This window comes from Geotrypetes seraphini, chromosome 13 (assembly GCF_902459505.1).
Source record: "Geotrypetes seraphini chromosome 13, aGeoSer1.1, whole genome shotgun sequence".
Taxonomy (NCBI): Eukaryota; Metazoa; Chordata; class Amphibia; order Gymnophiona; family Dermophiidae; genus Geotrypetes; species Geotrypetes seraphini.
In genome coordinates, this window is record NC_047096.1 from 17,948,584 (window position 1) to 17,969,972 (window position 21,389).

The 21,389-nt window shown below is 43.9% G+C and overlaps 1 protein-coding gene across 3 annotated transcripts in view; it reads left to right on the plus strand.

The window, feature by feature from the left end:
* The window catches only part of IPO9 (importin 9), an 82,668-nt gene that overhangs the window by 28,395 nt on the left and 32,884 nt on the right, over positions 1–21,389 (plus strand). For all 3 annotated transcript variants that reach the window (XM_033918453.1, XM_033918454.1, XM_033918455.1), the window contains exons 11-14: positions 4,439–4,537; positions 5,317–5,423; positions 6,169–6,308; positions 17,168–17,327. In XM_033918453.1, coding sequence (XP_033774344.1) covers positions 4,439–4,537; positions 5,317–5,423; positions 6,169–6,308; positions 17,168–17,327 — 506 coding nt within the window. The remainder of the gene's footprint in view (positions 1–4,438; positions 4,538–5,316; positions 5,424–6,168; positions 6,309–17,167; positions 17,328–21,389) is intronic.

Below are 21,389 nucleotides of genomic sequence, written 5' to 3' on the forward strand. Positions count from 1 at the left end.
CTTCACTAGTGGGCTCTGCTGTCCCCTTTTCCTTCTGAAGGTGAGCCGGAAGGAGTCTTTCTCAGGGACCATTGTTATAGAAGATTCAGATCACTTTGTTCTTAAAGCATGGCTTTTGAGCACGCAGCATTAGCACAAGGGATACTTCAGAGGTAGTCTTTGCTACTCTGCTCAGGGCCAACAAGCTTACTCTTAAGTTAGGCATGGGAAACATTTCAGCTCTGGTGCATTAAGGAGAATGAGGAGCCATTTTCTGCTCTGATCTCAGTGGTGGTAGCTTAGGCTGGCCTTGACAAGGGGCTTTTTTAGTTCCTCCAGACCAGTTCACTGATGGGTAATAGCTCACCATAACCAGCAGGTGGAGACTGAGACAAAACTTTTGGCTGTAATACTAATAGCTATGCTTCTCTCTATATAACCAGTTTGTTCTCAGTCTCCAGCAGGTTTGGTAAACTGTACCAGTCTTCCCTTGGTCAGTGTAGGGCTGTTGAAATTTGTGTAGTGCTCCTTGTCCCTGTCTGGTGCCAGACTGAGCTTGGGGGGGATCCTTTCGGGGGTGTCACGCTCAGTGGGTCATGAGTTGAGTCCCTCCCCCCCTTTCCTCTACCTCCCCCAAATTTTTCTATAGGTGCCTTGGCTGTAAGCCTTGCCACCGATACCAACAAGGCATATGGCTTAGAGAGCCGGTGGAGTCTGTTCAGGAAAAAATAAAATCCTGAGGCAGTGCCGGTCTGAAGGGAGCCTTCAGTTCATTGTTATTGCTTTTTATTGCTAACCGGCACTTTTTCCTTTAGCTTGGTCATGTATTGCGCAATGAACACTTTTAAAGGGAAAAAGTGCTCCAGATGCGAGGTTGATGTGGCCAGCCTGTGCTCACGGTGTACAGGCCGCTGCGAAGAGGAATCTTCGTCGGCTTCGGGTGCTGGCGCCCAGGGATCCCCTTCGCGAGTGCCTCTCACACCTACAGCGGGGAAGCCCGGGCTTTCCTCGCTGCCCACACTGGGATTCTTCCAGCCGCACACAAGGTCGCTGGTCTGCTCAAGAGAAAACATTAAACATCAACTTATTAGAGCTGAGAGCAATTCAAAATGTTCTACAAATCTTTCAGAGCAATATTTCAGATTAAGTCCTCCTGGTTCAAACAGACAATCAAGTAGTGTTGTATTATATCAGCAAGCAAGGAGGAACGGGCTCTCTCCCTCTCTGTCAAGAAGCCGAACACATTTGGAACTGGGCGATTGCTCAAAACATAGTTCTCAAGGCCATATATGTGCAAGGGTCACAAACTCATCAGATTCTCAACTCCAAAGTATTATGCAACATTTTTCACTGATGCAGTGCAAGCCATTACAGCTCTTTCCAGAAAACCTTCTACTCGGCAATGTTATCAACAGAAGTGGACATGTCAAGTTTCAAGTTTATTATGTATTTGATTAATCGCTTATTCAAAATTCTAAGCAATGTACAAAATGTTAAAATATTGTATTACAATGATCAAAGGGAAACAGACTAATTTAAATATGACATGTTTCAATACTTGATGCTCCATCTTCTCTGTCTTTAGTATTGGATTATCTTCTCCATCTTTCTAATTCTGGAATATAAACCACTTTGGTCAGGATTCACCTCGGTGCTATTAATTCTTTCCACGTTCCTGTCAACAATAAATCTGTGGCCTCTCATCCTCTTGTTTCCATGTTTATGAAGGGACTTTTCAATTCCAAACCTCCACTCAAGCCACCTCCAGTTGTCTGGGATCTTAATATAGTCCTAGCCGCTATGATGAAACCACCATTTGAACCAATGCTTCTACTCACCTCAAGTTTCTCACTTGGAAAGTTGGTCATCTTAATTTCTCTCACCTTCTGCTTGTTGAGTGAGTGAACTCCAAGCATTGGTGTTGGACCCACCATTCACAGTATTCCATCATGATAAGGTGGTTATCCGGACCCATCCTAAATTCCTCCCGAAAGTGGTCATGGAATTTCATTCAGTCAATCCATTGTGCTACCAGTTTTCTTCCCAAAGACTCATGCTCATCCTGTAGAAACAGCTCTTCACACGGACTGTAAATATCCTTGACTTACTACATACAACAAACTAAGCCACACAGGACTTCACTCAACTGTTCATCTCCTTTGATCCTAACAGACTGGGGAAGCCTGTAATCAAAAGAACTATTTCCACATGGCTAGCAGCCTATATTTATTTCTGTTATGCTTAGGCTGGGCTGCAGCTTGAGGGTCGTGTAACAGACAAAGTCCGAGCTATGGCAACATCAGTAGCTTTCTTACTTTTATGTTTATTTAAGATTTGATCTACCGCTCCTGCATTTTACTGACTTAAGCGGTTTACAATGTATCAAACTAAAATGAAATTAGTTACTTGAGAAAAAACTACCTTATCTGTCCCGAAGGCTCACAATCTAGCTAAAGTACCTGATAAACTAAAAATATGTTATAACAACATATAATACATTTCCAAGATCAAAAATCAAAGAGATAGAAAATAGAAATAATGAAAGAAGATAAAAAAATTAAAAATAAAATAAAACAAATTTAAGAGATAGAAAAGTCTCTGAAGTGGCCTGATAGCAAACAGTCATATTTTAGTGCAGGTCTTCATGCAACTCCCAGCATAGCACAATTCACAGATCCGTCACTGGCAGAGCTTGAGATCATCAAAGAAATTAACATTTCTAAAACTGTTATATGAAATAAATAAACCTAAATCAGCACGAATCGGTACAAATTAATACAAATTAAGGCAGATTGCGGTCCCTATTCCATTATTCAATTCAGGAGAGCCATTTGAAAAAAAATGTGCTTTTAGATGTCTCTTAAAATTTTGAAATGATTCTTCCTTCCTTAACTCTACTGGTAAAATGTTCCACAATATTGGAACCAAGTAGAAAAATGCACCATTTCTGATTGAGGCAAGGTGAGCCTTTGAGATATGGGGAACAGCTACTCTATTGTTATTTAAAGATTTCAACGAGTGACTAGGTGTGTAAAATAACACTAGATTAGAGAGATATAACTCAAATAATGCCTTATGTGCCACTTTCCACTCCCATTGATGAAATTTGCAAAACAGCTACTTGGTCCTCAATTCACACATTCACATCTAACTACTGTCTAGAATCCTATTCAAGACGAGATGGTCATTTTGGCCAAGCAGTATTACAGAATTTATTTTCTTCTTAATGGCCAACTCTCCCTCTATACCACTGCAGTAAGCTAGGGAGTCCCACATGTGAGAATATGCTGCCTGCTTGTCCTAGGATAAAGCAGAGTTACTTACCATAACAGGTATTACCAGGGACAGCAGGCAGATATTCTCACATCCCTCCCATCTCCCCTGATTGGCTTCTTAGAGAGCTGCACAGGAATGGAGACAGTGGGAATCCTATGAGGATCTCCTCCAGGTCCTCAGGGATTGAGCAGGGATCCCCTCCAAACTTGCAGGGAGCCTGTGGGGATTATACTGCAAAACCGTTAAGTTCTATGCGGTTCACAGAAAAACAAAAATGTATACAGAAAGAATACAAAGGGAAGAACTTTATTATGACTAAGTCTAGGTCAAGGGTGTCAAAGTCCCTCCTCGAGGGCCGCAATCCAGTCGTGTTTTCAGGATTTCCCCAATGAATATGCATGAGATCTATTTGCAATCACTGTTTTCATTGTATGCTAATAGATCTCATGCATATTCATTGAGGAATTCCTGAAAACCCAACTGGATTGCGGCCCTCGAGGAGGGACTTTGACACCCCTGGTCCAGGTCAACCCATATCCCGCCTACACCACTCCTCCAAAACTGCCCCTATCAGCCCTGGATACGTCTAAAAAGCCGTTTTGATTATCGGCACTTGGACAACCTGTCATTTAGATCGTCCAAGTGTCTATTTGGGTGTGGTTTTTAGACATATTTAAGTTTAGATTATGAGCCCCATTGTGTCTTTCATTATCAGATATTTTTACCTAAGGAGAAAGGAGCTAGAGGGACTGTAATTGTGGCTCTAATGAATTGATGTGTTGGGTGGCAGTTATGGAGTTAGAGGAACAGTAGGAGATGCAAGATCTTGTTTCTTAATAATGTTCAGAACCATCCTGGGAAGCCTCTTCTGAGGCATTGAGTGCAGTATTTTTTTCTGGTGAGATATCTGGAGGGGAACACTGATGAAGGTGGGTTGTAGTACTGAGGGTTTAGGGGTGGGCAGGGAAGGCTTTCTGCTTGTTTGGTGAGAGAGTGCTCAAGCCAGTGGGTAGAGGGCAGGGGAAAGGAGAATGGATGGATTTAGAGGTGGTATTCTGCCAACTGTGGGTAAAGAATGTTGTATGGGAGGGGAGACCCACCATGTTAATGACAAGTAATGTGTTTGTTTTTTCTGTTCTCAATAAAAATTTTAATTGACGTCTAAATCTGTATCCCTCCTCAGATAAAAGTTTGGACTGCCAATCCCCAGCAATTTGTTGAGGATGAAGATGATGATACCTTTTCTTATACGGTGCGGATTGCAGCTCAGGACCTGCTGCTGGTGAGGAGGCCTTCGTGAGGTGCACAGGCTCAGTAATGAAGGGGGGAGGGGGTTATGCCATTATTTGATACAAACAAGAACAGCCCCAAGATAGTTTTCCTGTGTTGTGTCTATAGTTTAGATTATTCTTTCCTATGTTTATCACTTATCAAAGAGTCAGTGCGGAATGCTGCAGCCCACCTTGTGATGGGCCACCCAAAGGCCCTCCCTGGCCTACCTGTAAACCTCCTTGTGATCTAGTGGGTCTTCAGAGCAAGAGTGATCCCTAGTAGTTGGAGGCCTCTTGTTGCTTGCATTCATGTCTTGTATGTGGTGGTGTAGCATTTTATCCACATACTCCTTTCTCACTGATGGATGTCCAGTAGCTCATTGCACTCAATAGGTGCATCATTTACTTTCTGAAACTGCCAATGTATGTGAAACTTGATGACAGAAAGTGGGTTGGACTTGGAGTTGGAACTCTCACAACTCATTGGTGGTGCCTAGGATGATCTACATCTTAGAGTAGGGTGAATACAGGTCAGATGCCAAGGGTTATTTTATTGTAGGCTTTTAGTAGTTGCAGTGGCTCTAGATTAGAGACCAAGGATGTGTAGCATTCTGTGTCCTTGCCCATCACTTGAAGCAGTGTTAGAAGTTATGATCTCTGTACCCAAGTGCTTTTATCCTGAGCCCTCCTAGATGTGATGGACTCTACATCCCTGTGTATGAACTACTCATTGTTAGAAAGCAAGTGAGAGAAGGTTGTTTTTTTTTTTTTTCTTCTTGCTGTTTTCCAGGCTGTAGCTGCTGAATTCCAGAATGAGAGTGCAGCTGCTTTGGCTGCAGCAGCCACTAGACACTTGCAAGAAGCTGAGCAATCCAAAAACCATGGATCCGAACACTGGTAAGAAAGAAATGAGCTGAAAGTAAGAGGTACACTATAAAGGTACATGGTCACAGCAAGTACAGTTACAGTACATTCTCTGTATAGCTTGATACCGCAGGGGTGGGTGCCTGGCAGCACATTTCCAGGACCTGCACTGCCTTTACACTTCCAGAGGAAGGAAGGAGCATTTCTGTTATTGGTCAGGATCATTGAGGTAAATTGGTGGTAGTCCTAAAGTTACCCAGCTTCAGTGGCAGTGATAACATTTAGAATTGAGGTGTCTTGGGTTTGCTGTCAGTGGCAGAAGGGAGTCTTCTCATATCTGATGACAGTTTGCTGGTTTAGCCATTTGTCCACACTGTTGACGGGCACACCATTTGTACAGTCAGAGGCTGAATAAATAATGTGGTTGGGGACACTTATAGCAATATCGCAAACCTTTGTGAGCAAGGGGTGGGGTGGGCAGGAGAATGAGTTTTCCTGTGGCAGGAAAAAGGAAAGAAATGTGTCAAAAGGGAAGAATAGCTCTGTACATTCATGTCAGTTAACAGTTGTCTTAAAACACTGAACATTCTATAAAAACATGTTAACGTCCATCAAAATAGTTTGATTTATAGAATAAAGCGCCACGATCCAAAAGAATAGAAGGGGCAAGGATTTATTTTCCTGGTTAAAATATTGTCCATTTTGTCTTGACAATATTTTAACAAGAAAATTAGTGGATCAAGTTGGAAAGAAGCTAATATTTCTCTTTGTTGTGCAGGTGGAAGATTCATGAAGCTGGTATGCTGGCTCTAGGATCAGTGAAATCTGTAATTACAGACAATGTGAAGACCGGCAGGATCCAGTTTGATATGCATGGATTCCTGACCAATGTTATCCTTGCAGACCTCAATCTGTCAGGTATTTTCTCTGGTAGGGGTTAGTGTTATGCTGAGCTTTGATTCTTTTTTTTTCCCTGTGGGGGGGAGGGGAGATGAGCACTGGCTCAAGTTACAGCATTTTATGTTAAAGAAAAAGGATCCATTTTTGAAAACTTGCTTTACCTCCACCCCCCATATACACAGCTAAAAGTACAAATGTGATGGGAGATTGCACATACTTTCCCCATATTGTATGGAGGTTTTTCCTGGGACAGTGTTAGTGTAGGTGAGGCATCAAGGTGAACGGTTATTACATGTCAGTTACAAGTAACTGCAGAGAAAGCAGGTGAAAATATCATAAGTATTTTCACTGAAGCAGCTTTCACAAAAGAAGGGTGTCCATACTTTCTTTTAGAAAACTACAGACTGTATCAGCAAGAGTGTTTTAGAAATTTGCCCTGTAAAGGAGCAATTTCCTTATCCATGCCAAACCAGTGCAGAGAAATGGGTTATATGCCCCTGCCAGCTGGTGGAGACAGTAAAAAGCTCAGGGTAGACTTCACTCCTCTCACAGGGTGCTGGTTTAGCCTCCTGCTTATGAAATTTCAAGTTTACTTAAAAGCTTTCTACCCCACACATCAATGTGATGTATAGTCTAAAATAGAATATACTATAGAAAACAATGAGGGAGAATATTAAAAGTGCCAGGATAGATGAGGGGAAAGAGGGTAGAACTTTGATTTTGAAAGAAAAGCGGAGTGGTGGGCATAACACACAAGGGATAGACTGTGTATGTTCTATAATAGAGAGATCAGGTGTATGCATCTGTAAAAAGGAAGGTTTGGGGTTTTTTTGTTTTTTTTAAATTATCAGTTTTTCTCTATTAAATGGTGCAGTGGGCAGAGACAGGTTAGGGAGTATAGTGTTCAGACACTGTTTTCACCGCTGGGCCTGAATCAGAACTTGGAGATTTCTGGGCAACAGTCCATTGGATTGATTTCCTTTTCCCTCCTGGTAGATTTCTTTGGCCAATTTTCTAGGTCACAGTGCCTGGTGAGAGGCCTGACCAGGAGGGTGTGTTTGAGGGTTACCTGGTGATTGCTAGGGGATTCTGTTGCTTGGAATAAGGGGCTCTTTAAAATTTAAAATAAACAAAAACAAAATCTAACTTTGCCTTAGAAACAACCTGATCTCTTTAGTGCAGGCAGCTTCTCCCAGTCCCGTCCCCCCCCCCACCACCCCATCCCTTTTTCCCTTCACATTTGTGACTTCGTGACTCAGAGAGAAGGTGAAGCAGTCTGGTGCGCAGGTGGTATTCTCATTGATCCTCCTTGTTGAGGGTAAAAGCCTAGGCAGAGAAACTTGCTTCCTGGTGATGAATGCGTGGCTGCGTGTCGTCGAGAGCGTTTTGGCTTCCTGGACTATGGGATGATTTTCTAAGGGCTGCTGAGCAGGAATGGTGTACATTTATCAAAGAAGGGGTGTCTTCAGCACTGGCTAACCTGTTGAAGAGGGCTTTAAACTAGAATCGTTGGGGCAGGGTGATCAAAGCCCTCAGGTGAGTATAAGCTCTCAGGTAAGTGAAATCACTAAATACCTCTACAGAAATGGGAAAAGGGGACAATGTCTGGAAAGCAGTCCCATATATACTCGAATATAAGCTGACTTTTGGGCCAAAAATAGGGGGTCTTGGCTTATATTTGGGTCAGCGCCTACCCATCCCCTTCCCAGACTTGTTGCAAGCCTCCGCAGGCCCGCCGTAAGACCTGGTGATCCAGCAATAGAGACCAGGACAGGAGGGATCCCTCCTGTCCCGGCTGACTGTGACAACTTTTACCTCCTTCCCCATGTACCTTTCAATTCCCTGGTGGTCCAATGGTGAACCAAGGCAGGAGCGATCTTCCTGAACTCCTCCCTCAGGCAGAGCCACTCTGAATGGCTGCCGCGAGTTCTCGCATCAACTGCAAGACCATGAGAACTCGCAGCAGCCATTCATAGAGCGGCTTTGCACAAACCAGGAGTGCAAGAAAATCGTTCCTGCCCTGGTTCACTGCTGGACCACCAGGGAATTGAAAGGTACACGGGGAGGCGGGAGAGAGTTAAAAGTTGTCACAGTCGGCTGGGACAGGAGGTGGGAGAGATCCCTCCTGTCCTGGCCCACTGCTGGACCACCAAGTCTTATGGCAGGCCCAGAGGAGGCATGCAAGGCATGGGGAGGGAGGGAGGGGGACGGTGCAGAGCCGTACAGGATAGGAAGGGTGGAAGGTGGACAGGGTGCAGAGCTCTAGAGGGTAAGGAGGGATAGGGATGATGTGCTGAGTCGTACAGGGTAGGGAGGGGGAGGGTCAGGGTGCAGAGCCTGGCAGGGCAGGAAGTGAGGAGGGACAGGGTGCAGAGCCTGGTAGGGAGGAAGGGGGGCTAGGTGCAGACCCTGGCAGGGCAGTGGAATATTTATATTTATATTCCTGATTTATATTCAAGCCAACCTTTTTTCCTCATTTTTGGGTGGAGAAAGATTACCTCGGTTTATATTCGGGTCAGCATATATTTGAGTATATACAGTAGTTACTAATATTTGAAGTATGGGAAACAAGGTTCTGGATCTAGAGACTGTGATGGAAGAGGCTGAGTTGGATTTATTGGCGATCACAGAGACGTGGTTCACTGAAAACCATGACTGGGTTATAGTTATACCAGGCTATAACTGCTCAGGAAAAACAAAGGTGGGAAGAAAAAGATGGGGAGTGGCATTATATGTTAAAGATCATATTAAAGCCACAGAATTGAAGGATCTATAGGGTAAGAAAGAGGCACTGTGGGTCAAACTGGAAAGAGGGAATGGAAAATATATTTACATTAGTATGGTATACAGGCCTCCTTCACAGACAGAAGTGGAGAAGTGGACAGAGATTTAATAGTAGACATTCAGAATATAGCTGTAAAAAGGGAAGTGTTACCTAATAGGTGATTTTAACATGCCAGATGTTGATTGGGGGATCTCTATTGCAGGGTCTTCTAGAAGGGATTCTCTACAAGGAGAACTGTGTTCCAGCAGTTGGTAATGGAACTCACACGGGATGGGGCCATACTGGATTTAGTATTTACAAATGGGGAAAGTGTTTCTGATGTTACAGTGGGTGATCATCTGGCATCCAGTGATCATCGCATAGTGTAGTTTAATATTGAGACAAGTGTAGAGAGGGTTCATTCAAAAGTAAAGGTTCTAGACCAGGGGTGCCCAATAGGTCGATCGCGATCGACCGGTAGCTCGCCAAGGCAAAGTGAGTCGATCATCCAGGACTCACTTTGCCTTGGCGATCTATCGGGCTGATCAATCTTCCTCTCCCTGACGTCAATTCTGCCGTCGGAGAGGAAGTTCGGGCCAGCCAATCGCTGCCTGGCTGGGCGGAACTTCCTCTCCGAAGGCAGAATTGACGTCGAGGAGAGGAAGATTGATCAGCCCGAAGCAGAGAGAGCATGGGGTGGCGTTGGCATCAGCTTTGGGGCCTGTTATCCATTGGTGGCGTTTGGGTCCTGTTCCCCGATGGCAGCGGCAGTGGCAGTGGCTTGGGGAAGGGCAGGGAGAAAGAAAGAAAGGGGGCAGGCAGGGAAACAGAAGGAAAGAAGAGAAACAGAAAAAAAGAAAGGGGGCATGAAGAGAGAAAGAAAGAAAGGTCAGGGAGAGAGGAAGAAAAAGTTGGGGGAGGGAATGAGGTCTGGAGGAGAGGAAGCATATAGGCTGAAAGAAAGATTGGATGCACAGTCAGAAGAAGAAAGTGCAACCAGAGACTCATGAAATCACCAGACAAGGTAGGAAAAATGATTTTATTTTAAATTTAGTGATCAAAATGTGTCTGAATTTATATCTGCTGTCTATATTTTACAATATGGTCCCCTTTTACTAAACCGCAATAGTGGTTTTTAGCGCAGGGAGCCTATGAGTGTCGAGAGCAGCGCTGGGCATTCAGCGCAGCTCCCTGCGCTAAAAAATGCTATTGTGGTTTAGTAAAAAGGGAGGGGGTGGGTATTTGTCTATTTTTGTATGGTTGTTACTGAGGTGACAGTGCATAGAGTCATCTGCTTTGACCTCTTTGAAAAAAAACCCGGAATAGGAATGATAATTAACAATTCTATGCGTACAGTGTGGGTTGTGTTATTTTTAAATTTTATTGTTGGTAGATCATTTTGACTTGGTCATTTTAAAAGTAGCTCGCGAATCAAAAAAGTGTGGGCACCCCTGCTGTAGACAATACGATAAAACCTTCCGCCCAATGTGTGGTGGTGGCCAAAAAAGCAAACAGGATGCTGGGAATTATTAAAAAAGGGATGGTTAACAAGACTAAGAATGTCATAATGCCCCTGTATCGCTCCATGGTGCAACCTCATTTGAAGTATTGCGTTCAATTCTGGTCTCCTTATCTCAAGAAAGATATAGTGCAGGGGTGCCCAATACGTCGATCGCGATCGACAGGTCGCTCGCTCAGGCGACCCCAGTCGATCGCAGAGCGGGTTCCCTTCTTCCCTTCTCTTTTTTCTCCTCCTGACTGGCCCGCCTCTTGAAGAACGCCTGCCAATCAGAGTGCTGGCAGGGCGGGGTGAAGGTCGGTGGCGTACCAAGGGGGGGTGGTCCGCCCCGGGTGCACGGCTTGGAGGGGTGCACAGCCGGCCTGGTCCGGGTCCTCCTGCCCTTCCTTTCCCCCAGTCCGCGCTCGGGGCTCATGCCTGCCTGGTCCTGTGCCGCTGCCCAAATGGTGCTGTTGGTTCTCGCGAGACTCGCAGGAGTTGATGGCACCATTCAAGCGGCGGCGCGGGACCAGGCAGGCGCGCTCGGGGCTCGCGTCTGACTTTCACTTCCGGCGCAGATGGGGGAGCCTGCCGAGCTGACACAATTCGGGCGGCACGAGACCAGGCAGGCGCGCTCGGGGCTCACACCTGCCTATTACTGCCGTGGCAGATGAGGACTTAGGCGGCTGTCCAGCAGGGAAGGCGGCCGATGCAGCGCTGGACCGCCAGGATTGCATCAAGGTACTGGGGGGTGAGGGGATGTTAAAATACCAGGATAGCCATCAAGGGAGGGAGGGAGGGATTTTAAAAGGTACTGAGGGTGGGGAGATGTTTAAAATACCAGGTTAGCCGTCTAGGGAGGGAAGGAGGGATTTTATAAAGTACAGGGGGTTTGATTAAAAAAGGTACTGGGGGGTGCGTAGGGGGATGATTTAAGGTACTGGGGGGTATGGGGGATGGTTTAGGGTACGTGAGGGGTATGGGGCCAACCTGCCTGTCACTAGGCCTGCCTGCCTGCCTGCCCTGTGCCCTGTCACTGCCTAGTGGCAGTGGTTTGGGGGAGGGCAGGGAGAAAGAAAGAAAGAGGGCAGGCAGGGAAACAGAAGGAAAGAAGGGAAACAGAAAAAAAGAAAGGGGGCATGAAGAGAGAAAAAAAAAGAAAGGAAGGCAGGGAGAAAGAAAGGGAAGGGAGAGAGGAAGAAAAAGTTGGGGGAGGGAATGAGGTCTGGAGGAGAGGAAGCATACAGGCTGAAAGGGAAGAAAGATTGGATGCACAGTCAGAAGAAAGTGCAACCAGAGACTCATGAAATCACCAGACAAGGTAGGAAAAATGATTTTATTTTAAATTTAGTGATCAAAATATGTCTGAATTTATATCTGCTGTCTATATTTTGCACTATGGCCCCCTTTTACTAAACCGCAATAGAGGTTTTTAGCGCAGGGAGCCTAGGAGCATGAGAGCAGCGCTGGGCATTCAGTGAAGCTCCCTGCGCTAAAAAACTGCTATTGTGGTTTAGTAAAAAGGGAGGGAGGTATATTTGTCTATTTTTGTATGGTTGTTACTGCCTTGACCTCTTTGAAAAAACCCCGGAATAGGAATGATAATTAACATTTTCTCAGCGTACAGTGTGCATTGTGTTTTTTTTAAATTTTATTGTTGATAGATTATTTTGACTTGGTCATTTTAAAAGTAGCTCGCAAGCCCAAAAAGTGTGGGCACCCCTGTTCTATGCTATAAAAAAAACAACTAACTTTGTTCAGATGAGGGATTACATCAAGGAATTGTCTGGATGGGAACATTTGGAAGAAGTAGGAAAGTTATGGTCAAAATTGAAAGAAGCTATTGTAAGGGCAACAAACCATTTTGTAAGGAAAGGAAAATAAAAGACGGACAGGAAATGATTTTTGGTGGAATTCATTATGTCATATGTACAAAATGGAAAGGACAATGGCCAGTCAGAAAGGAAATTTTAAGAGGTTTTAGGAGATTTGGGAGCCATTAGCAAAATATTGTAACGTTTAAATAGTGTTTTCCCTTTAAATATGCACATTCGGATGGGGGGAGGTGGGGGTGGGTGGGAATTTTGAATAATTGATATGGGGTAATTATAGATATTTATGTATAGATATTGTAATTGTTTAGGGGGAGGGGGATATAATTCTGAAATGGATATTATAAGACTATTAAGCGTGGAATTTGGATATAAAATGTTTGTATTTACTGTGACACTTATTGTAAGTATTGAAAATAATAAAGAATTGGAAAAAAAAAAAGGCTGCTTTGATTCTCAAACGTAGTAGCTGAAAAGATAAAGAAAAAGAGGTTAGCTGATAAACTATAAAAGATTGCAGAAAGAGGAAGACAGGCAAAAATATCTGGAAAAATTGAGAGGCTGGTCGAGTAGTCAGGAAAGCAAAGATGTAAATGGAAGAAAAATTAGCATGGTAAAATGGGGGAGCAATACATTTTTTAGGTATACTGTACTAGTGATAGGAGGAAGTGCAAAAGTGGCATTGTGAGACTCAAAAGGTGAAGGGAGAAATATGTAGATGTTGATAAAGATAAGGCTGAAATGCTTAACAAATATTTGTGTTCTTGGCTGAAGTGCAGGGAGCGGGACTGAGAAGACAAACACAAATAGGGATGGAGGTGTGGTAGACCCTGATCGTTTTTGAGAGGATTGTGTTCGTGAGGAGCTTGCTAAACTAATGGTGGACAAAGCGATGGGGCCGGATGGTGTACATCCGAGGGTACTGAAGGAACTTAGGGACATTACGGTGGCACTGCTGGCTGACCTTTTCAATGCTTCTCTAGAATCAGGAGTGTCACCAGAGGACTGGAGAAGGGCAGATGTGGTCCCTCTCCACAAAAGTGGAAGTAAGGAAGAAGTACATAAGAATGGCCATAATGGGACAGACCGAAGGTCCATCAAACCCAGTATCCTGTTTCCAATAGTGGCCAAACCAGGTCCCAAGATCCTAGCAAGATACCAAGTAGTAAAACAGATTTTGTGTTGCTTATCCTAGGAATAAGCAATGGATTTTCCCAAACCATCTCAACTCTTTTAGGAAATTATCCAAACCTTTTTTAATCCATGCTAAGCTAACTGATTTCATCACGTTCTCTGGCAATGAATTCCAGAGTTTAACTACATATTGTGTGAAGAAATATTTTCTCCAGTTTGTTTTACATCTACTACTTGGCTTCATCACATGCCCACTAGTCCTAGTATTTTTGGAAATAGTAGACAAGCGATTCACATCTACCCTTTCCACTCCACTCAGTATTTTATAGACCTCTATCATATCACTCCTGAGCCATCTCTTCTCCAAGCTGAAGAGCCCTAGCTGCTTTAGCCTTTCCTCATAGGGAAATAGGCCCATCCCTTTTATCATTTTAGTCGCTCTTTTTTGTACCTTTTCTAATTCTGCTATATCTTTTTAGAGATACGGTGATCAGAATTGCACACAGTACAGGCTGGTAAGTCTGTGGTAAGTAAATTAATGAAAGTGCTTTTAAAATACAGAATAGTGAAGTTTCTGGAATCCAGTGGATTACAGAACCTGAGGCAATGTGGATTCACTAGAGGCAGCTCTTGTTAGACAAATCTGATCAGTTTATTTGATTGGATGACCAAAGAATTGGATAGAGGGAGTGCAGTACATTTTAGTAAAGCCTTTGACAGTGTTCCACACTGGTACCCTCGGTATGGGTCAGGAACTGCTTGAGTGGAAGGTGATAAAGGATAGTGTTCAATGAATATTTCTTTGAGGAAAGGGATATTACCAGTGGTATGCCTCAAGGTTCGGTTCTTGGGCCTATTCTTTTTAACATTTTTGTAAGTAATATTGATGATGGCCACTGGAACCTCCCATAGCATTTTTGGCTGCGAAACCCACAGTGGGCAAGAAAGATTGGATCTGAAAGCCCGCTAAACCACCAGGCAGTTTAAAGGTAGTGAGTGGGGGTGCCAGGTGGACAGTGATTGGTAGAGTGGGGGGTTGTTTTGGCTGAAACCTGAACCCAGATTTCAGGTTTTTTTCAATGCTGAAACTGAAATTTGGTCGGGCTCTAATTTAGAGTTACTTGGGGGTTTCCTATTTTTAAAAAATCCTTTCCTGTCTAGCCCTAGTTTTAATAGCTGAATGGCACACATGTTATTTTTCTCTAGATTGTGGCACAAGTGTAACTTTAGTTAATTAATAGGCATTGCTTCTGCATAGAGGCTGGGGTCTTATGTTCACAGACTCCCAGAGAACAGTATGTTTGCAGCATCTCCAGCCCTGGCTGGTTCAAGAAGCTGGCAAGTTATGATTCAACCCAAGGATCTTGCTTGGCCATGCACAGCAGTTCCATTGGATCATCATGCAGGAACCAGCTTGCTCTGTTTTGATTCTTGGTCATATGGGATTACTTAATCAAACAGGAGAGGAAAGAGTCCAAGTGAAAAAAAGCATAGTAGGCCTCCCAGGATGGGTTGGTACCTAAAGTTTTATTTAGATGCCAACCCATCCTTGGAGACCCACTATACTTTTTCACTTGGTTACTTTATTTTTGCCTAAATATAGACCTGTTAGCCTTCTTGGTTTAAAAATATTTGAAATGTTTTATATATAATATATTTGTTAAGCTTAAATGGAAATAAAATGGGGGAGAGACAAGAGGACGATGAGAGATACTGGCTAAAAGTATGTAAGTGAAGATATGTGATAAGAAACTGAGGAAGTCGGAAATGAAATTGAAAGGAGGAGAAAGTGGGTTCAGGGCCATACCCTGCCCTGTAGGACAGCAGTCTTTGCTAATTTTTAAGCAAGGGCTGTTTTGGGTCCAAAAGGACTGAAGGAGAGCTGACACATAGCTTCCTATTTGGGGCCATCGTGCCAATGCTTCTCGACATCCATTCCTACTAGAATACCTTGCCTTAGTCATACAATGTAAAACACAGATAAACTCTGTGCAAATATAGGACCACAAATGAAAAGTACTAATATACATAAATTAAATCCATGAGAAATAGAAACAAATTCATTTATTCCTGAGCAGTGCAAAATATAGACAGCAGATATAAATTCTCAGAACTGACATTTCAATCACTGAATTGAACATAAAAATCATTTTCCTACCTTTGTTGTCTGGTGATTTTATTTTTCTAATCATCTATTCCCAGTCTCTGGCTGGACCTTATCCACTTGCTGTTTTTCGCTCTTTCACTTTCTGCCCTACATCCATCTTTAGTCAAAACATGTGCAGGGAAAAGGTATAAATATACTACTAATATCAATATAGGGAGTGAAACCAAGAAACTAAGCTTTAGCTAAAAAAATTTTACTTTATTCTCTTTAAGTAGTTCAATAAGTTAAGAATTTTTGAATTCCATTGCACCAATTCGGTATTAATTTGGCACCAATTTATGCTTAAAAGTATGGAAGATTTAGCAATGATTGGGTGGTGAGGTGGTTTAGGGGGGTTTTCCTTCCGTGGTACCCCTCCATGTCTCTGAGCTAATCTTCACATATGTATAGCATTGCTAAATAATTTTTAATGCACAACTAGGGTAGTATTCTTTGACTACATCAATCTTTGGCATTGATTTTTAACATTCAACTTTCTTCCATTTTTCTGCTTCCTTCTCAATCTGTCTACGTTTCCATGTTTTGCCCTCCTTCTCCATCCATGTGCACCATCTCCTCCCTCTCTCTGCCCTTCCCCTTTCCTTCCCATCTTTCTTCCCACAGAGGTGTGGCATCTTCTTACCCTTTCCCTCCTCTCCTCTTTGGGATCTGGCACTTTTTATTTCCAGTGCTGCAGTCTTATACTCTTTGGGCTGGGGGCAGTGTGAATGAAGTAAACACGCTGCCTTCAGCAGCCCCCCCCCGCTATAGCTTCCTGTCCCTGCGGTAGAAAGCAGTAGTAGAGGGAAAGCTTCCAAGGCCGCTGAAAGCATCATGTTTACTTCATTCATACTTCCTGAAGGATGCAAGAATTGTAGTGCTGGAAACAGAAAGTGCCAGATCCTGATGGGGGAGGGGAGGGGAAGATCATCTGCACAGGTTCCGTGGGCTTCATCATAGTCTCGGAGGGATTGGCTCATGGGCCTTGCAATGAAGACCACCGCTGTAGGAGTATAACCTTTCAACAGTACCTGATACATCTAGTCTTGGTTAATATCTTTATGCTATGGAGAGATGATCCATTGTGGCCCTATGTTTTTCAGCATGTGATATACTTGTGGGGGAGGAAGGGTGAGCTTATTTCCCTCGCTTTATGCCTGGTAGATGTTGACCTGTGGCACTCCTTTTGTAAAAACAAAGAACAGGATCTTTACAAGAAAGGATAGATAAACGGCAAAACAGTAAGGATGATCAAAGTTAGATGAACCAGGTCAGTGTTTTAATGGATACACAACCAATTCTGACAGAAACACTTCCTTTTATTGAAGGTCCATAACCAAATATGTAATATTGAAGATTTTAATTTTGATCATCCTCACTTTTTTGCAGGCAGGATATTGTCGGCTAACCTACAGGTCTAAATGTGTAATTGTGTGCTTTTGTTTTGAAGCTGTTAAATGTTAGCTTTTTGGATTTAAGATATGGTCCTGTTCTCTGCTGCAGTGTCTCCCTTCCTGCTGGGCCGAGCTTTATGGGCTGCCAGTCGCTTCACGGTTGCAATGTCTCCAGAACTCATTCAGCAGTTTCTACAGGCTACAGTTAGTGGCCTGCATGAGACTCAGCCCCCTTCTGTGCGCATCTCTGCAGTCCGAGCTATCTGGGGGTAAGAGGCTTAACCTTTACTGTTCAATAGTGGGACAGATGAAAAAAAAACCAATGATCTTCTGTGGTCTTGTACTTGTTTATTAGTTCAGGCCTCAACACATTTTCATTAAATTTAGAAGCCAGAATCTTAAGACCTTTCTCCTTTCCTACCCTTCCAATATTGTCTCCAGTGAAGTTTTGGAATCCCCTCCCAGATTAGCAGTAGTTCTGTTAGATTTTTTTTTTTCCTATTTGGTGCCTGTGGGCAAAAAACATTTTAGTAAATCAGTTCCTTAAGATGCCTTTTTGCTAACTGCAGAGCCAATAGTCTCCCTTCCCAAAGCATGCTATCAGCTGTGTGGCACACCCTCGAGACAGGTGAAGCAAAGAGGCAATTGTCTCTTTTTTTTCACTTACCATAGCCTGCATCTCCATCAGTTTCTCTCTCATATCCCCCCCCAACAGCCTTCATTCTGTTTCTCATGTCCTTCTCCCAACCACCTCCAGCTCCTGCCTTGTTCACAGTGCCTCAGATTGTTTCCCTTAGCCCTGCACGGCATTGGGCTCTGCATAAACTTGAGCTGCACGATGGAGAAAGTCGGGTAAGTCTTGCAGTTTCAAGTCCCATGAGACTTCTCAAGTCCTCTGTACTATGTGGCCAAGAGAAGTGGTTTGAGGCAGCCCTGCGGAAGTAAGAAAAATATATTTTGGAGGTTTGAAATCCTGGGCTCTAGGATGCAATTTCTAGGTGCCATGGTGACCTGGCGCCTGGGATTTGTCGAGCCCTGCACTAGTGGGGTATGTATGTGTGTATAGGAACTTGTTCTGTATTGAGACCTTGTGGCGGGAAGTTTGCACTGCTGTATCTGTTCTACCAATAACGAGAAATGGTTACAATGTGTGTGCTTTTCACAAGCACAGCTATATGCATTGACATGGACTTTCAAAACTGCCTTCTGAAACATCCTTTAAAAAGTGTCCCACTCTTTTCCAATGAGGAAAAGACAGAGCTGGACTGGTAGATGGGATTTCATTTTAAAACCCGAGTGTGTTCTTTACCCTTCATGCTTTTCTCCCTCTAGGGCAGGAGTTCTCAACCCAATCTTCAAGACACACCAAGCCAGTCTGGTTTGTAGTATATCAATGATGAATATGCATGAGAGAAGTTTGCATGTACTGCTTCAATTGTATGCTGAAATTTCTCATTGTGGGTGTCCTGAAAACCTGTCTGGCTGGGTGTGTCCTGAGGATTGGGTTGAGAACTCTGCTGTAGGGTAAGCGATACCAAACTAGCCATCAAAACCCATTTCTAGGGCTATGGCACCAAGGAACTGTGGGTTAGCAGGAGTACTGAAAATAGCAATCTGGTTGAAAAAAAGTTTTTTTTACTTATTGTTCCTCCAGAAAGGCACAGAAACTGATGGGGTAATAGCTCTTCCCGCTGGAAAATGTGCACAATCCAATATATCCTCGCCAGCTGGCGGCCCTGAAAAACACATGCCAGCAGCATCTGTCCCTCTGAGAGGATCGTGGGGGCACAACAAAGGGTTCAAGTCCTCATCAGGAGAAAATGCCTCCCCAAACAAAAAATCCTCATCCCACGAGACCCGTAACTGCTTTGATGAAGACCGGGGGGGGGGGGGGGGGGCGCTATCCGGGGCTGACATTGAAGTGGGCCAAATGGGAGAAGATGTGGAAGGCAAAAGCCCCCCCCCTGAAAAACCCGAGACACCTGGGGAAGAAACAGGATCACCAGCCACCTGCAAATAAACCTTGCACAAGGCTAAGCAAAATGTAGGGAAACCCCCCCCCCCCCCGGGCAGCAAAGCAGGACTCACTGCCAAGGCAGCAGACCCAGCAGAAACCTCCTGTCTATCTAAGACAGGGGAGGTCACCTGAGGCTGCAGACAAGATGGCAGAACTTCCCACCAAAAGACTCCTCCGAGGCCTGCAGTGGCAAAGAGGCCTGAACAGACTCAGTCACTAAAGCAGATAAGCCAGCAGCTGCAAAAAAAATCCCCAGCACTATCGGTGGTAAGGGAAACCTTATTTCCCTGACTGTCAGCAGCTGGGGAAATCCCTGTGTGGGCGGTAGGGGAAGGCTGGGCTTCCCCACTGCCTGCTGCTGACTTGCCATGCACTGGCGAAGGTGAACCCTGCTTGCCAGCACCCGAAGTTGGCAGGGATTCCTCTATGCGCCGGCTGGTGCACTTTGTGCACCTGTAACACAATGAACACTTTTCCCTTTAAAAGTGCTCATTGCGAAAACCGCTACAAGAAAAAAATACAAGTGCTGGTTAACAATAACAGTCAGTTTACCTTAGGACTTTTTTTCCCCCCCCCCCCCCAATACAACTTTAAATCGAACAGACCACACTAGCTCTCAAAGCTATATGCCTTGCTGGTAGTGGTGGCAAGGCTTACAGCTGAGGCACCTCTATAGAAAAAATAATTTGGAAGGTGGGGGAAATGGGGAGAGGAACTTGACCTCTGAGGTCAAACGGACCCCCGCAAGGGTCCCCCAAGCTCAATCTGGCACCACAAACGGGAACAAGAAAGTCAATTTACTTAACATCCAACAGCCCTACACTAAACCAGGAAAAGACTGTGCAGGCTTACCACTCCCACCTGCTGGAGACTGAGAGCAGACTGATTGTAGTTAGGACTGCACAGCCCACTTATACTTTAGCCAAACGTTTGTGTCTCAGTCTCCACCTGCTGGTCGTGGTGAGCTATTACCCCATCGATTTCTGTGCTGGTCTGGAAGGACTAAAAGAAAGAAAATGAGCAGGTAAGACCCTAATTTCTCCATTCCATCTTTTAAAGAACTACATCTGTTTGCAGATAAGGGAGCAAGTTGGAGCTCTCAGATTGAAGTTATTAAAGTTATAGTGGAGGAGTAGCCTAGTGGTTAGTGTAGTGGCAAGTGAACCAGGGAAATTGGGTTCGATTCTCACTGCAGCTCCCTGTGACTCTGCGCAAGTTACTTAACCCTCCATTGCCCCAGGTACAATATAATATGTAAACCACTTTAATTGTAACCACAAGAAGGCAGTATATCAAATCCCATCCCCTTTCCCTTCATAGCTGCTTTTTTAGGGGGATGTATGTCAAATTGAGGAGCTATAAGGCTGCTGTAAGGAGGCAAGTGCTTTGGTGGCAGCTGGAGAAGAATTAGCTGTTTACTTTGATTCCAGCTGAAGCCATTGTAACATTTGTTTAGTTGGTATTACTGCTGGTCGCCAGCCCCCCTTATGAACATTGTGAATAAAGCTTGTGTAGATACTTCTTGGTTACCTTCTAACTGCCTCTAATCCAGTGGTCTCAAACTCAAACCCTTTGCAGGTCCACATTTTGGATTTGTAGGTACTTGGAGGGCCTCAGAAAAAAATAGTTAATGTCTTGTTAAAGAAATGACAATTTTGCATGGAGTAAAACTCTTTATAGTGTATAAATCTTTCCTTTTGGCTAAGTCTTAATAATAATATTGTCATTTATAGCTAAAAAGACATATGATCAAGAAACTGTTTTATTTTACTTTTGTGATTATGATAAACATACCGAGGGCCTCAAAATAGTACCTGGCGGGCCGCATGTGGCCCCCGGACCGTGGGTTTGAGACCACTGCTCTAACATATTCCAGAGTAGAGAAAGTGCCAATATCTCTCTCACATACATACACACTTTGCATGAATCTTAAAGATTAGTTTTTATCTTTGTTGAAATAAAAGGTGTATGCAGGTAAATAGTTATAAAATATATAGACAGTATGTACATAAAGTTCTTCATATGGGCTTTTTATAAAATATTACCCATACTGTGTTGAGGTTTCCTTGGGGCAACACCACACCTATCCAATACTAAATTACGCAGTACAACTGAGAGTCACAAGTTAATAAGCATAACCTATTGGTTTTGGACTGGTAATGACAATGAGTATGGTAAGCACATTTTCAGATGTATGTGCTTACCATACTCATTGTCATTACCAGTCCAAAACCAATAGGTTATGCTTATTAACTTGTGACTCTCAGTTGTACTGCGTAATTTAGTATTGGATAGGTGTGGTGTTGCTCCTGAG